Source organism: Rattus rattus, chromosome X (genome assembly GCF_011064425.1).
Source record: "Rattus rattus isolate New Zealand chromosome X, Rrattus_CSIRO_v1, whole genome shotgun sequence".
In the NCBI taxonomy this organism is placed as follows: domain Eukaryota; kingdom Metazoa; phylum Chordata; class Mammalia; order Rodentia; family Muridae; genus Rattus; species Rattus rattus.
Genome location: NC_046172.1, coordinates 92,775,824 through 92,789,923, shown reverse-complemented (window position 1 = coordinate 92,789,923; position 14,100 = coordinate 92,775,824). Strand labels below are relative to the sequence as shown.

The following is a 14,100-nucleotide window of genomic DNA, read 5'->3' as shown; positions in this document are numbered from 1 at the left end:
GGTTCTGTCTCCTTCAATGCGGTGCACCATCAGTGCTGTGGTACCAGAGAGTTTTGTGACACTAGAAAAGGGCATACAGGCTGGAGGTACAGTGAGGTTTAGAAGTTTTGCATCTGGGTTGATTTAAGTCAAGGTTGCTATCAAGATATATGGACACTGATCTAATCCAACGTCTAGGAGAGGGAAATTGGAGCTTTTAACTTCTAATAGCAGTAGTGTTGATTATTATTATTATGATAATGCATGCTTAGGAAACATTCAAAACTTCAAACCTCAATTTACAGATTAGAAAAGGGGACTCACAGAGCCAGTTCCTGAATGTATCAGGAGAAAATGGAAGCTCTGGCCCAACTCTGTCTCACTAGATAACTGTGGCTGGCCTGAAGTTGGCTATGTACACTAGGCCGGCTTAGAAATCCCAGAGATCCACCTTCCTCTGACTTCCAAGTGCTGGGATTAATGGTGTGAGCTAGCCCATCTGGCACAACTTTGGTTTTTAATTAATTGTGTGGTACCAGGAGTCTAACCCAGGACAGTGAGCGTGGTAGACAAGTATTCTATTGTTTTCATCTCCAGCCATCCCAACCATTTTTATGAAATGCTTCAATGTAGTATCAGCTCTCACACATCATAGGCCAGCCACTCAGTCTTCATGTGGATGAATAAAAGTAGTACCCACTGCTTGCCAGGACATTGTGGGAGATGGGTGCATTCAAGTGGAGCATAGCAAAAACATGGTGGGAAACAGACTCTAAACAGTGGCAGTGAGCAATTTAACTTGGCAAAGCAGAGGACATGTTTCTAGAGCACAGCTCTACCCAGCTCTTCAAAAATCTTCAGCCTTGGGTATGGGAGTAGATAAGCATGTTTAAGTTCACTCCTAAATCCGTGCCTCTCGTGTCTGCCCTACTTTCTGATCCCTCTTCCTTCCTAGATTTCTGATCTCTCATCCTTCCTAGGTTTCTGATCCCTCTTCTCACCCTAGAGTGCTGATTTCCATGATGGGGTCATGTCTTCTTAGGCAGGAGGCAGGATGAAGGGCAGATGGCACAGAGGCTCACTCACCTGATGAGTGTGCAGAACTGTAAGAACGATGGATTCATTAGCACTCCCTACGGAGAGAAGAGAGAACAGGAGAGCAGTATATCATGCACTAGGTATTCATCTAGTACAAGAAGCAACACCAGAATGTTCCCTTGGGTTGCATTCAGGTATATGGATTAGGACAGAGGGTAATCTGAGGATCTGCATGGATGCCTCACTTCTCATCATTTGTGGAGGCTGACACAAAAACCATCCGTATTGGTTCATACGGGTGCTCAGCAACGGTATTAGCATTACCTCTGGGCTTGACATTTCTCAGGTTTTCTTTTCATATTCCTTCTTACATGCTCTGTAGAAATCACCAAACCTTAGGTACAATTTTATCTGTAGACTAGAAAAATTCTCAAGGAAAACTACAGGCCTGAATTATAGAACTCAAAGGGCACACAGCCAGAGAGTCCTGGGAACCATGTACGATGGTTATTGGCAATTTGGTATTTAAGTGAGAAGAGAAACTCAAAGAAAAAACCCAAAGGAGGTCATTTGGTCATTGTGACTCATACTCAGCAGATTTGTTTTAATTGAGGGATGAAGAAATGAGAGCCAGGGAGCAACAGATGGAAACCCAGACTCTCCACATAGCAAATATTCAAAAGGATGAAGAATCCAAAACTCTTCCGACAAGAATTATGCCAACGTTCAAAGAGGCTGTGGCTTATGAAAATTATCTCCCAGGAATATATAATTTTTTAAAATAACTGAGTGAAATGGGACTATTTTTTCCTGAAGGAGTTTTCCCTCTTCTTGTTGGCCTTTTTCAAATGTTTATTCAAAGGCATTCGAGGAGAGTCATGCGGGGTCTAACCCATACACCTTTAATTCTAGTACTTAGGTGGCAGAGGCAGGAAGATCATGAGTTTGAGGCCAGCATGGACTACACAGTAAGACCCTCTTTCAAATACCATCACCACCACCACCAGCAGGAACAACAATATGAAATCTATCTTGATTTTGGTTATTCATGTTTTGCCTACGACTCTTGTCTAAGGACTTCTAGTGAACATTTCCTACATTTGTTGAGGCAAAGTCCATTGACCAAGCAACTCTGAGATCTAGAAAGTTACCAGAGCAAAGATCTGGATTATAGGGAGAATCTTCAGGAAGCAGTTCATCTTGAATAGAGAAGGGACATTTGGTCACCTGCTCCAGTCCTTGCCAGGTCTCCCCATTCCATTACAAAGAAAAACAGTTTTTACAGTGAATTATAGGACTCTCCACAATCTTGACTTTTCTTCCACAATGTTTCATCCTTTATCTTACCAGACTCCTGGGGCATCTCCCCTGTTCCTCCTTCAGGGATGACATAGTACTGTCTTAAGAACCTTTACACTAGCTCTTCTTTCGCCAATGGCTTTGCCACCTCCAAGTCTTTCTTCACATGACACCTCCCCACCCCCCGGAGCTGAGGACCAAACCCAGGGCCTTGCGCTTGCTAGGCAAGCATTCTACCACTGAGCTGAATCCCCAACCCCAACACCTTCTCAATGAAGCCAATAGTGGACACCGTTTAAGTTTACATTCTTCACTCTTGTGCCCAGAAATCTGACCTTCAAAATCTTTACTTATTTCTTATATATTGCACATACAATTACTTACCCTGTTCCCTGTTAGTGGAGTTTCTTTTCACTAGATTGCAAATGCTAATGAGCCAAGAGGTTTTGTCTCTTAGTCACTGCTGTGTCTTCAATGCCTAAAGTAGTATCTGGTGCATAGTAGACAATAATGCATATTCATTGGGCGAATGGATGAATGAATGAATGAGCCATTAGCACCTGAGTTATCAAAAGAGTAAGGTTTGTTTTTACACTGAAGGAGCTCCAGAATTCCTCTCAAAATTGGACTACTTGGCTCTAGGATATGACGATATCTACTAGAAACAAAGAAGGACTTCTGAGGGGCCTGGCTGAAAGAACTCCAGCATACGTAACAATGGGGTAAAGGGGAGTTCTTGCTGTCCTGGTGTAGTAGTGGAGGGTGAAGGGGATAATGTGAGGAGTAGGGCAATATAAAAGAGAGTTGAACTTGAAGAAGAGACAAACAAGGGTCATTAGGGACCAGAGGTATTTGGAGCTACAGGGGGTATATGACAAAGAAGACAGAGCCCAGAATTCCAAAACCCATCAAGCAGATAGGAGCCTGTTGTATTGTACACAGAGTGCAAAGTCAGCCTCTGAAAGTTAGGGAGTGTCTCTGGGAACAGGTGGGCTGTGGAGACTTTCGAAAAGATAGAAGAGAAGAAAACACTCTGAACCAAGTACAGGAGAAGAAGGCAGATGCAAAGATGAAGGAAGATTACATACGGCAGAGAGAGAGAGAGAGAGAGAGAGAGAGAGAGAGAGAGAGAGAGAGAGAGAGAAACCAAAGTTCTCCAAACTGAAGTTAGTTCACTGAATTTAGTTAGTCCTCACTTTTATCCTATTTCTTATGAAGAAAACTATGCAAAGGTGTGAGCATGTAGTATGGGACAAGGTGTGTGTGTGTGTGTGTGTGTGTGTGTGTGTGTGTGTGTGTATCTGTATGCACATGTGTGAATGTAAGGGGTGGGCAAATAGATTGATTACTCTGAATTCATGAATGACTGAGACTTTTTCTTTCTCAGTGGCTCCCATCATCTGTTGAAGACATTACAGTGGCATGAATACTGAGGACAGAATCAACCAACCAACCAACCAACCAACCAACCAACCAACCAACCAACCAACCAACCAATCAACCAACCAACCAACCAACCAACCAACCAACCAACCAACCAACCAACCAACCAACCAACCAACCAACCAACCAACCAACCAACCAACCAACCAACCAACCAACCAACCAACCAACCAACCAAAACAACCAACCAACCAACCAACCAACCAACCCCCAACCAACCAACCCCCAACCAACCAACCAACTAATCCAACCAATCTCTCTCTCTCTCTCTCTCTCTCTCTCTCTCTCTCTCTCTCTCTCTCTCTCTCCACCCCCCTCTGGTGTGTGTGCATGTATGTGTGTGTGTGTGTGTGTGTGTGTGTGTGTGTGTGTGTGTGTTGGATTCTCATCAATCACTTGGCACGTCCCACTGCACAGTAACTCCAAAACTTCAAAACTCCAAAGCAAAAGGGCTTGGGTGCAGAGAAAAGTTGGGTAGGACAGAGCAGCAAGGCACATCATTTTGTCTACTCATGTCACTGGCAGAGTATATGAGGCCTGTGGTGACTTCTATTGGCTGATACCCACAGTTGTAGTTGGCCAGAAGCTCTAGCTGGAACTGTTCTTCCTCAGAGGGTTCTTCCCTAAGGCCTTGAAGAATACGGGTAGCCCTTTGCTACTGGTGGGACCGGGGTAGAGACACTGCTCAGTTCCTGTCAAGGCCCCAGAGGCCCCTGTTACCTGATGAGTTCTATGAACCTCTCCCTGGGGGCTTCACTCACGTCCTCCTCATTAATAGCCACAATCTGGTCACCAGCCAGGAGCTTGTCCTCAGAGGGGCCTCCTGCAGAGGAGAGGAGAGAGGCATGAGGGCTCAGAGCTACTGCCAGGAAAGTGCACATCTAGGCAAAAGCCATGGTGCCTGAGGGAGTCAAGCCAATAAAGAGAGAGAACTCCAGTGGAGGAATTCTGAGGTGATGATGGAGACTGAGGTGTGGTGGCAGAGCTGTTCTACTTCTGGCTTCTGCCCATAGAGGACAGAGGGATGAAGAGAGAGAATGGAGTATAGCTCCTTTAGCAAAGCGTGGTATCGGAGCCCACGTCTCCAAGCTCACACATGGTTGGTAAGTGCCTGACTGGCTCTAAAGAGGAACAGAGACTTGTGTCTCATTTGAGAGATTTACTCAGGTACAACGAATGGCTTCCAGACTGCTGGAGGTGGGTACAATGACAAGAGCAGAGGGAAGAATATTCTCACTTCAATATTATTCATATTTATTCCTATGCTTGGAGAGGGGGAATGGATTTTGAGACTTATAGGGTTTAACATTTTCCAACATTGAGGGACACTATCCATTACAAATGTGTAAACAAAGTACAGGTCCCTTAGGCAGCAGGGAATCCGCTTGCTGCCTTTCCCAGTTTCCCTTCCCATCTCCTGTGGTGAGGTTAAGAACAGATCTGTGGGGAAGCTATATGCCTTGGTTAGGGTAAAGGGTGGGACAGAGAGGTATCATGGGCTGTGCTGCCTCTGCTATCTAGGAAAATGTTCTTCCTTCCTTCTTTTCCTTCTTTTTCTTTCTTGAAAAAAAATCTTTTCAGAAACTGGGAGAGAGTAAGGAGTCAGATCCAGCATGACCTTGATTGTTATTTATGGCCATTTTAATAGGCCAGCTTCCAACTTTACTCTCTACAAGGAAATGTGCTGCCTATTTATCCCCCCAAAACATACACACAGCAAATATGTCACTCAAGACCAGGTGTGATGGCACAGGCCTACAATCCCACCTGCTAGGGAGGCTGAGATGGGAAGATCTGAAGTTCAAGAGTGCCAGAGCTACTAAAAGTAAGTTCAAGGCCAGTCTGGGAAAATTAGCAAGACCCTGTGACAAGACCCTGTGTGAAGACAGTCGAGAAGTAAGGATTTGTTCTAGCCCAGCATACGTGAGGTCCAAAATACAAGTACAAAAATAAAAAGAGTCACCTGAGCATATATCAATGGCTCTGGAGCCAGGGACTCATGTGCTGGCACAGCAAGAAGGAGTCACCAAAGGAACAGCGAGGGAATTTAGTAGGGCATGCGTCCTGCCAGCTCAGTGACTTCAGGAATTGTAGGCGTGCGGTTGACAGTCATACTCTTTCCAGCCACTGAACTGGACTCTAATCCTGCAGTTGCTAACTGTGTGACCTTGAGTGAGACTTTGAATTGTCTCCTAGTCGCTTATCTGTTAACTGAGAAAATGACAGCACCCATACATCATAAGAATGGTGGGAAGATAAATGAGATGATGAATGTCTAGTACTTAAAATAGCTGACTAAGCCAGGTAGAGCGGCTCACACCTGCGATCCTAGTACTTGGGAAGTGGAGGTAGGCAGATCAGGAGTTGAAGGCCAGTCTGAATCCCACATCATGTTAAAGGCCACCTTGGGCTGCATAAAAGGTTGTCTCACCAATAGAACAAAACAAAGGTTACAAAACAGATGATCACTGTTCGTGAGAAATGGATAAATGGTGGTTATTGGATCTTCCATTTGGTCTATTCCTTCTATCCATTTCTGTCAAAAACAACTATTTGTCTAGGGATATAAGTCTGTTAGTAGAGTGTTTGTTTAGCATGCACTGGGTCCTGGGCTCACTCTGCAGGACCACATAAACTGGATGTGGTGGTGCATGCCTATAACCCTAACACTGGAGAGAGACTGAGGCAGGACAATTATTTAAGTCCAAAGCCAGTCTGGGCTACATAGCTGATATCAAGTCATCCAGGGCTGTGCAAGACCCTGTCTCCAAAACAAACAAAAAGCCAATAAAATGAAAACCACAGTCTCTTAGGAGGAGGCTACTTTACCTATTTCCTTTCCTTCTTCAGGGATGGGATTCAGGGAGGGCTTTTTGCCAGTCTTGAAATTCTGTTAACTTTGAAGTTAAAGTAGGGGTTCCTTGTGGTCTGTTGTTATACTAAGATTTACCTATGCCTTCTTTCCAAGACAAATTTGATTTCCGATCAGAAGACAAAACCATTTTTGCCAAACTGCATGACTGACTCAGGAGCCTTACGTTACCACAAACTCCTGTATTGAATTTTGTTTGCTTGTGCCCTCCAGTTGAAGAGAGTTTACAGAAAAATATTTTTTCCTTTTCCTTTGAGGATAGTGAAATTCATCAAATTTCTGCAAGACCGGTTCGTACTCTGGCTGCTCCTTTTGACTGAGTGAGAAACCATTGTAAACATCTCAAGCCTCGGGCCTAGCAAGGGAGAAATAAAGGTCTTTTCTGTCAGTGCATAGGAGATTCAAACAGAACCGTGCTCTGGCTCTATTTCATTCATGATAGCAGGGCTTTCTGCTTGTGGGCAGGGTGCTCATTCCTTTTTCTATCCCATGTGGTCCCTTTCAAGCCCAACTTGCCCCTCACCTACTAGACAGACTCTGAGCAAACACTTGTCCAGCTGCTCCCTAGGTGACTGACCCTGCTCTGCCTCAGTTTCCACATTTGTAAAATGGTAGTGGTGCCTCTTACCTTGTAGATTTTGCCCTGAGAACTAAAGAAAAAGAAATAAAGAACATGGCTCATCTTTCTCAGTCTTCACAGCCTAGAGACTCCTCCTCACCCATCTGAGTCTCTGTCTCTCTCTCTGTCTCTCTGTCTCTCTCTCTCTGAGTGTGTGTGTGCATCAGAGAACATCTTTGTGGAGTTGATTCTTCCATGTTTATGTGGGTTCCAGAGATCAAACTTAGGCCATCAGCCTGCACAGCAAGTGCTTTGATGCACTAAGGCATCTCTCTGGCCCCCAGATTCTTGAGGACAGAAGCCATGTCTTGCGCTTCCCTGCAACACTGCTGGGCTTAGAGTAGGCATTCTATAAATACTCATTGAATTAAATTGAATGGTACTTTCTCGTCCAAGGTATGACATCTCTCCTATGCATATTCAGTGCCAAGGGAAGGTTTGTTTTGTTTTTTTTCCTCAAATTTTCTTAACTGCAGTTTTCGTCTCAGGCTCCAAGTCACCTCAGTGGTTTGTCACTAGTTGGTAAATCTTTACCTACTCTTGGTAAATTACCCTGTAATCCCATATACTTGGATGCTCCGCTTTCTTGGAAGATAGGTAGGTATTGAAGATAAAAGCCAGGGGCTGGAAGTACCCTCTGAGGGACACCTACCTGGCCTCACAGATCGAACCACCACAGGCCTCTCACTGCCAGCCACGAAGCCAAAGCCATTTATAGGGTCTCGGTGAATGGTCACTTGTCGCAGTGTCTTTGCTGGCAGCTGCACACATTCCATATCATTTGCGCTCTCTTCCTGCATCACATGACTGGGGGGAGGGGAAGATAGGAGCAAAAAAGATGCAAAGGGAACTAAGCCTCAAAACCAGCTGGGAGGGACATCAATTATGGTTCTGGCTATGATACCTGGGAGATCACAACTTAATTCCCTACATGCTTTGGGACAAGCTGAAGCGATGACTACCATCATAGCTCATACTGGAGTAAGAGGGAGCTAGGAAGGAGAAGCTACTTGTCTTCAGGAGAAACTGGTGCCACAGGAATTACAAGTCACACTCATTCTCTATGGTGTTGGGACTCTAGAAGAAGCCCACATGCACATGTATTGTTCTGAAGTTAACTGGTATCACCTATCTTAATTGGCTATTAACTCCCTAAAGAAATCTAACCCCCCCCGAGGGAATAGGCCACAAAAGCAGGCAAATAACTGGGGAAGGAAATGTGAAGTCATTCGAGAATAGGGAACATTTCATGAAGTCCTTGTGCAATTTTAAACTTTAATGTCTATTAGGTAATATATAAAAAGGAACTATTTAGGTGGCATATATAAACAAAAAGCGTGCTAATGTTGGGACCATTACTTTACACAATGGTATATAATGCCAACTTATTTCACTTAATGGGACAGCTGGAAAATGGCTCCTGTGGGCCAGAAGCGGAGCTTCTTGAGGCTCCCTGACAGATCTGAAACCCAGCCAAGGCTGGGGAAGAGGAAACACTTCCCTCACAGCTGGGGAAGATTCCAGGTTGTTCTCTTGATGCTTACAACGTAAGCTCCTGGAGGTTATCACCTCACAAAGCTGAATAAAAGCTTCTACACCAAGGGCTAGAGTGACCGTACTTCAGGCTGATAGGCCCAGGTGTAGCATTTGGATGAAGAGCCCTGAGGAATGTGGGTTTAAGGACAGTGGAGTTTGTGGAACACTGGGTCCCAGGGACAAGGGAGTTAGTAAGACAGGAAATGAGGGTCTAGGAGAAGGACAAATCAGGCAGAGATGGAAGAGAGAGGGCCAGAGATGGAAGAGAGAGGGCCAGAGAGAAGGGGCTCTGCATCTTAGCAACCTGATTGGTTCCCCTGTATCCTCAGAATTTCAGGCATAGCAGATGAATCTAGGTTCCTTACCTCAGTATAGCTATTCTCTAAAATTCTATCCAGGGTCCTTCAAAACAGAGGAGTAGGAGTTAATTAATCAAAACTAGTACAAGGTCTGTAAAGGATGTGGGAGGCTTTGACATTGGAAGAGCGATGCATTGTTGACTGAAAATACCAAATACTTCAGTGGCAGGTGGGTTCAAGCAGTTAGGTTGTTTATCAGGAACCAACTAATTAGAGTAAGCTTTTGACTATTTGTGGAGGAGATGAGATCTGGAACAGTTGTATACAAGATAAATGATAGTCCAGCAAAGACCTTGCAGCTAGTTCTCTCCGCCACCAGGGCTGATACGATTGCAGCCACATGTACTCTAACTGTACCTAACATGGCCTGGAGACCATGGAGGTCTCTTATCCCCTATGGAGGTAGAAAGGGATGCTAGGACAGGGCAAGCCTCTACAAGGCAAATCTAGAAGCTGGCTCCCTCCTTCCTTCCTACCATTGTAAGACGAAATGAACTCTTTCTAACTGAAAGGCACAAAGCAGCAGTGGTTTGGCTATTGTCCTGGATAAGGACGTTTTGGAGACAGGAACTCTTTGAGAGTGTGACCTGAGTTGTTTTTCTGACTTCAGTTTCTGCTGGTAGGCACAAGTTTGGATTTAAAGTGAGCCAGAGAACACTGTCTTGGGCTACCATCTTGCCTCAGTCTTGAGGTTGCTGCTCAAATGAGCCTTTGTCTCCTGTCATCCAGTCTCCGAGACAATAAGCAGCCTCTTCCTGGGATGACATAAACTGGTTGCCAATGTGGGTACCAAGTGGGGCAGAGTGGATGATTGAGAACCTGTTGGGCTGCACAGACCGTGGTGTGGGCACCAAAGAGGCTGCAAGCATGACAAGGAAGTATTTTGTAGTGTTCTCAACTCAGCTTCCCATCCCAACCACTAATAATCCAGATTCTCCCCACTTTTCTTTTTCTGAAGCTGGAGACACTTCAGTCTTCAGTGGCCCTTGAGGTACCACACCACCAGTACTGATGAAAACATAGTAACAGCTGTTGGAGCCAGAGCAACAAATGAGCTGAGAGCCTTTAGTGACATGTTTTGCTTTATTCTTCTCACCCACAATTTTCAGTCAATGAGTATTTGTTGAGTACCTACTCAGACAGCCCATCCCTGAGAACACTGAGGAGCTTTAGGTCTTTGGCTATGAAGAGCTACAAGTCTCACCAGTCTAGCTGGAAGAGAAAGGACAAGCATCTGATGTGTAGAAAAATTAGAGTGCGATTGAGACCAGTGGATAAATTTGACCAGTGGATAAATTTGACAACTAAGTCAACCTTGTACATTCAGTGAAAGGTTGGAAAGGGTGGAGAAGGGGCCATGGAGGGTATGGAAGATGTTTCTGGCTGGCCAGAAAAGGACAGAGTGTGGAGAGAGATGGGAACCCAAGCTCTCTCTTTCTCTCACAGGGGACAAAGCTACTCTTCATCACAGAAGTGATGGCTCCAGGTGAAATGTAATCACATTTCATTCCTCATTAAGGTTGTTCCAGAGCTGAACTAACTATCCCTAACTGGATCCTTCCCAATTCTACAAGTATGTGATGCCTCTCAGTACCTACGCCTTCCCACACATCTTGGGAAAAACCTCTATTAACAGACCCAGGAGGCCATTTTAGAATCCACATGGAAGGTCTTCCTTTCCTCCTAAGGTTTGCATTTTTTAGTGTCTGAAGCCCAGTCCCTCTGAAATTTGCTAAGTGTCTGGAGACTTGGGAGTGTCACTGAAGGCAAGCAGTGATAGATGAGAGGAGCTTAGCTCTCCAAAGGCCATATGACTGCCTTCCTGTGGAAACTAGGCAATTTGACTTGGCTTCTGGTGTCTCCAAACAGGGTAACCCTGAGAAAATTATGAAGCAACCAGAGCTCATAAGCCCTTCACTGCTTTATTTCTGGCATAGGCTATTTACTTCTGTCCTTTGCTCCCAAACATGCAACACCTTCATTCTGTCCCTTTTGCTACCCAATGTCTCTAAGTACCTGCTCATCTTACACTAGGGTAGTCGTCTCCATTCAGTGATCCAAGAACAAGTTCTAGCCTTTTCCTTCTGTTTCATAGTAACAACCTTTTAACCCATGTGCTTCTTTGCATATTGACACCTATTACCTCATTTGAGAAAAAGTACTTTCACATCCATTATCCCCTCACAGCTGCTATCTGTCCTGCCAAAGAGGTGAGGTGTCTGCTCCTCCCCCAGCCCTCAAGGTAAAGGAGCAGACATCCTCAGAAGCTGAGCACATCCGTGATCCAGCTGGAGCCAAATCTCCTTGGCAGGTCCCGAAATCCCAGCACTACCAGCTACATGCTGTCAGACTTTGGTACCCTTGACCACCCAGAATTTCCATTGCAAGACGGCTCAAACCCAGTAAATAATAGAATGCCACATCTTGGCTAGGCCTGGGTGCTCAGCATACATTATAATTAACCTGTCTCTGATCCTGTTCACTTTGAGTTGTTGGGGAGAATGAAATGAGATCATGGTCACAGACAAGAAGCACTTAGAAGGTTAAGTATATGACATGAATGTAGAGGTGACAATATTATGGGTAGCATTATTCAGGGTGACCAGAGGAACAGAGAAAGGGAGCCAAAAATGAATCTTCACCCAACGTCATACCCTTTCATTTCAAGAAACAGCCTCACAATGCATTCTGCTTCTTCGTTAGCCAGGTAGCCCATTTCTTGGTCCAATTATCAGTCAATCTGACTGCAGTTGAATGCCTTGATTCCTCTGCAGACCAACCTGACCTCCGTCACTGACCAAAGAGAAACCAAGAGCTGGAGTTCAAGCTAACAACTGGATGGATGAGGCTAAAGACAGATGAACTGACAGGGCAATGAAATGGTTCTGAGCGAATGCTCTATCTTTTTACGCTTTGGGGCATGAGAACTAAAATGTTACAGTTACATTTCCAGGCATTGGCTTTTACTTCTCCATCCTTCCTTGCCTTTGGCTCCTTTTTTCTTTACATTTGGTTGGCTCCTTGGGGAGCCTTGTCATTCTCCTTGAAACTGGCAGGATTTGGAGCCATGTGGCGCCAATTAGCCCTCTGATTCCAGTAACTGGAGCCTGACTCTTCTGGAAGCTCCAACAATCCAGCACAGCAGGTAAGCAGCTGGGTCCCTATGAGACGCCACAGACTTCAGGTGGCAGTAATGGGAGTCCTATCCCTGGAGCTCTGAAATAGTTCCTCTGGGTGTAGAAGTCTTTCCCCTTGTAAAGGTGCCCTCACCCCTCATTTCAGCTGACCGCTTCTTACTGTGGATTGCTCTTCAAATTTTAACGTGCACATGGGTCATGTGTGGGTATTACCAAATTATTCTGAGGCAGCAGGTCTGCAGTCAGCTCTGACAGTCTGACATTCTCCAGGGCGATACCACTACTAACTATAATTTGGGATGCAAGGACATTATCCTTAGACAATAGGAGGACCCCAGTCAGGTTGGGGGAGTTGAGGTGTTTTTATTCTGTTTTGTTGCACCATTGAAGGTCCCAGTTACAACACGACTGTCGCCAGGGGTGGTGGTACACGTGTACAATCTAAAGAACTGGAACAAAGAAACAGGAACAAGAGTTCAAGGTCATCTTCAGCTACAGAAGCCAGCCAAGTCTACACGAGACCTTCGTTCAAAAATACTAAAAACCATATCAGTAAAAAAAAAAAAACACCCATTATCATCTCTGAGGAACACATTAATTTATGTAAACAAAGCTCTGGATGGCTGAGTCAGATTTATCTGAGGGATGAATATGGAGAGCTCTAAACAGTAGTGAAATGAGACAGGCAAGGGTAAGGAGAAGAAAAGTAGGGATAGATCTATTTGGCTCTACTGGAGAATTTGCTCAGTCGAGGATTAGCTCAACTACTAGAGACGTCTGGGAGTCAGGTAAGTTAGATGTTGAAAGGAAGGATACGGTAAAGCATTAGGTGTTTACTGAGGATTTGCCATGCTCTAGGGTCTAGCCACATGTTATCCCCGTCCATCTTTATGGCAAGCCCCTGAGCTAGGCAGTAGTATGACTATTTTACAGATAAGGAAACAGACAAGAGAGATACATACAACCTGCTAAAGAATATACACTTATAAGCCACGTGGACCTGCAACATGAACACAGCTCTGCCAATTTTGCTATGATTTTTTTTTTGACAAGAACCTATGGACCTAGTAGCTTCTCAAATTGTAGTGAGGTCAACTCAGTGGACTGTTCCTTCCAGGTTGAATCAAGGGCTGTTCAGTGCTGTCTTTAAGAGCGGCCATCTTTGAAGCCACCATACCAGTAAATGACATCAGGGACATTGGGCACAGAACTGACTTCCTCTTACTCACAGGATATATTCTAAGGCAACCCCCTCATCCAGTGTTACCTTAAATCAAAGATAATATCAAACTGTTTATTGTAGTTATTTTCTTGTACCTACAACCCTATGATGTTTAATTTAAAATGTGAGGCACAGTAGAAGATTAACAACAATAAAAGAGAAGATGGTTTTATCGGTGTCCAACTGTAATCCCAGTACTCCAGAGGTTAAGGCTACAGGATGAGGAGTTTGTGATCACTCTGCGCTACCATAACAAGTTTCAGGCCAACCTTGGGTATACAATGAGAATCCTGACTCAAGAAAAGAAATGAAATGAAACCAGATAACTGTAACAATGTATTTGCGGTGGTTTGAGTGAGAATGGCTCACACAGGCTCATATATTTGAATACTTGGTGCCCAGTTGGTAGAACTCTTTTAGGGGCTGTTTAGGAGGTGTGGCCTAGTTGAAGGTGTGTCACTGCGGGGTGGGCTCTGAAGTTTCAGAAAGCCTTTGCCAGCTCCCCACCCTCGACTTGCCTCCGACTTGTAGAACAGATGGAGAACTCTCAGGTATTTCTCCTGCACCATGCTTGCCTACCTGCTGCTATTCTACCC

General features: G+C 44.8%; 1 protein-coding gene across 1 annotated transcript in view; it reads right to left on the bottom strand.

The window, feature by feature from the left end:
• The window catches only part of Frmpd3 (FERM and PDZ domain containing 3), a 78,110-nt gene that overhangs the window by 61,002 nt on the left and 3,008 nt on the right, over positions 1 to 14,100 (bottom strand). Inside the window, 5 exon segments of the mRNA XM_032889455.1 lie at positions 1,066 to 1,120; positions 4,480 to 4,582; positions 7,903 to 8,057; positions 12,153 to 12,306; positions 12,665 to 12,731. Of these exon segments, the coding sequence (XP_032745346.1) occupies positions 1,066 to 1,120; positions 4,480 to 4,582; positions 7,903 to 8,057; positions 12,153 to 12,306; positions 12,665 to 12,731 (534 nt within the window).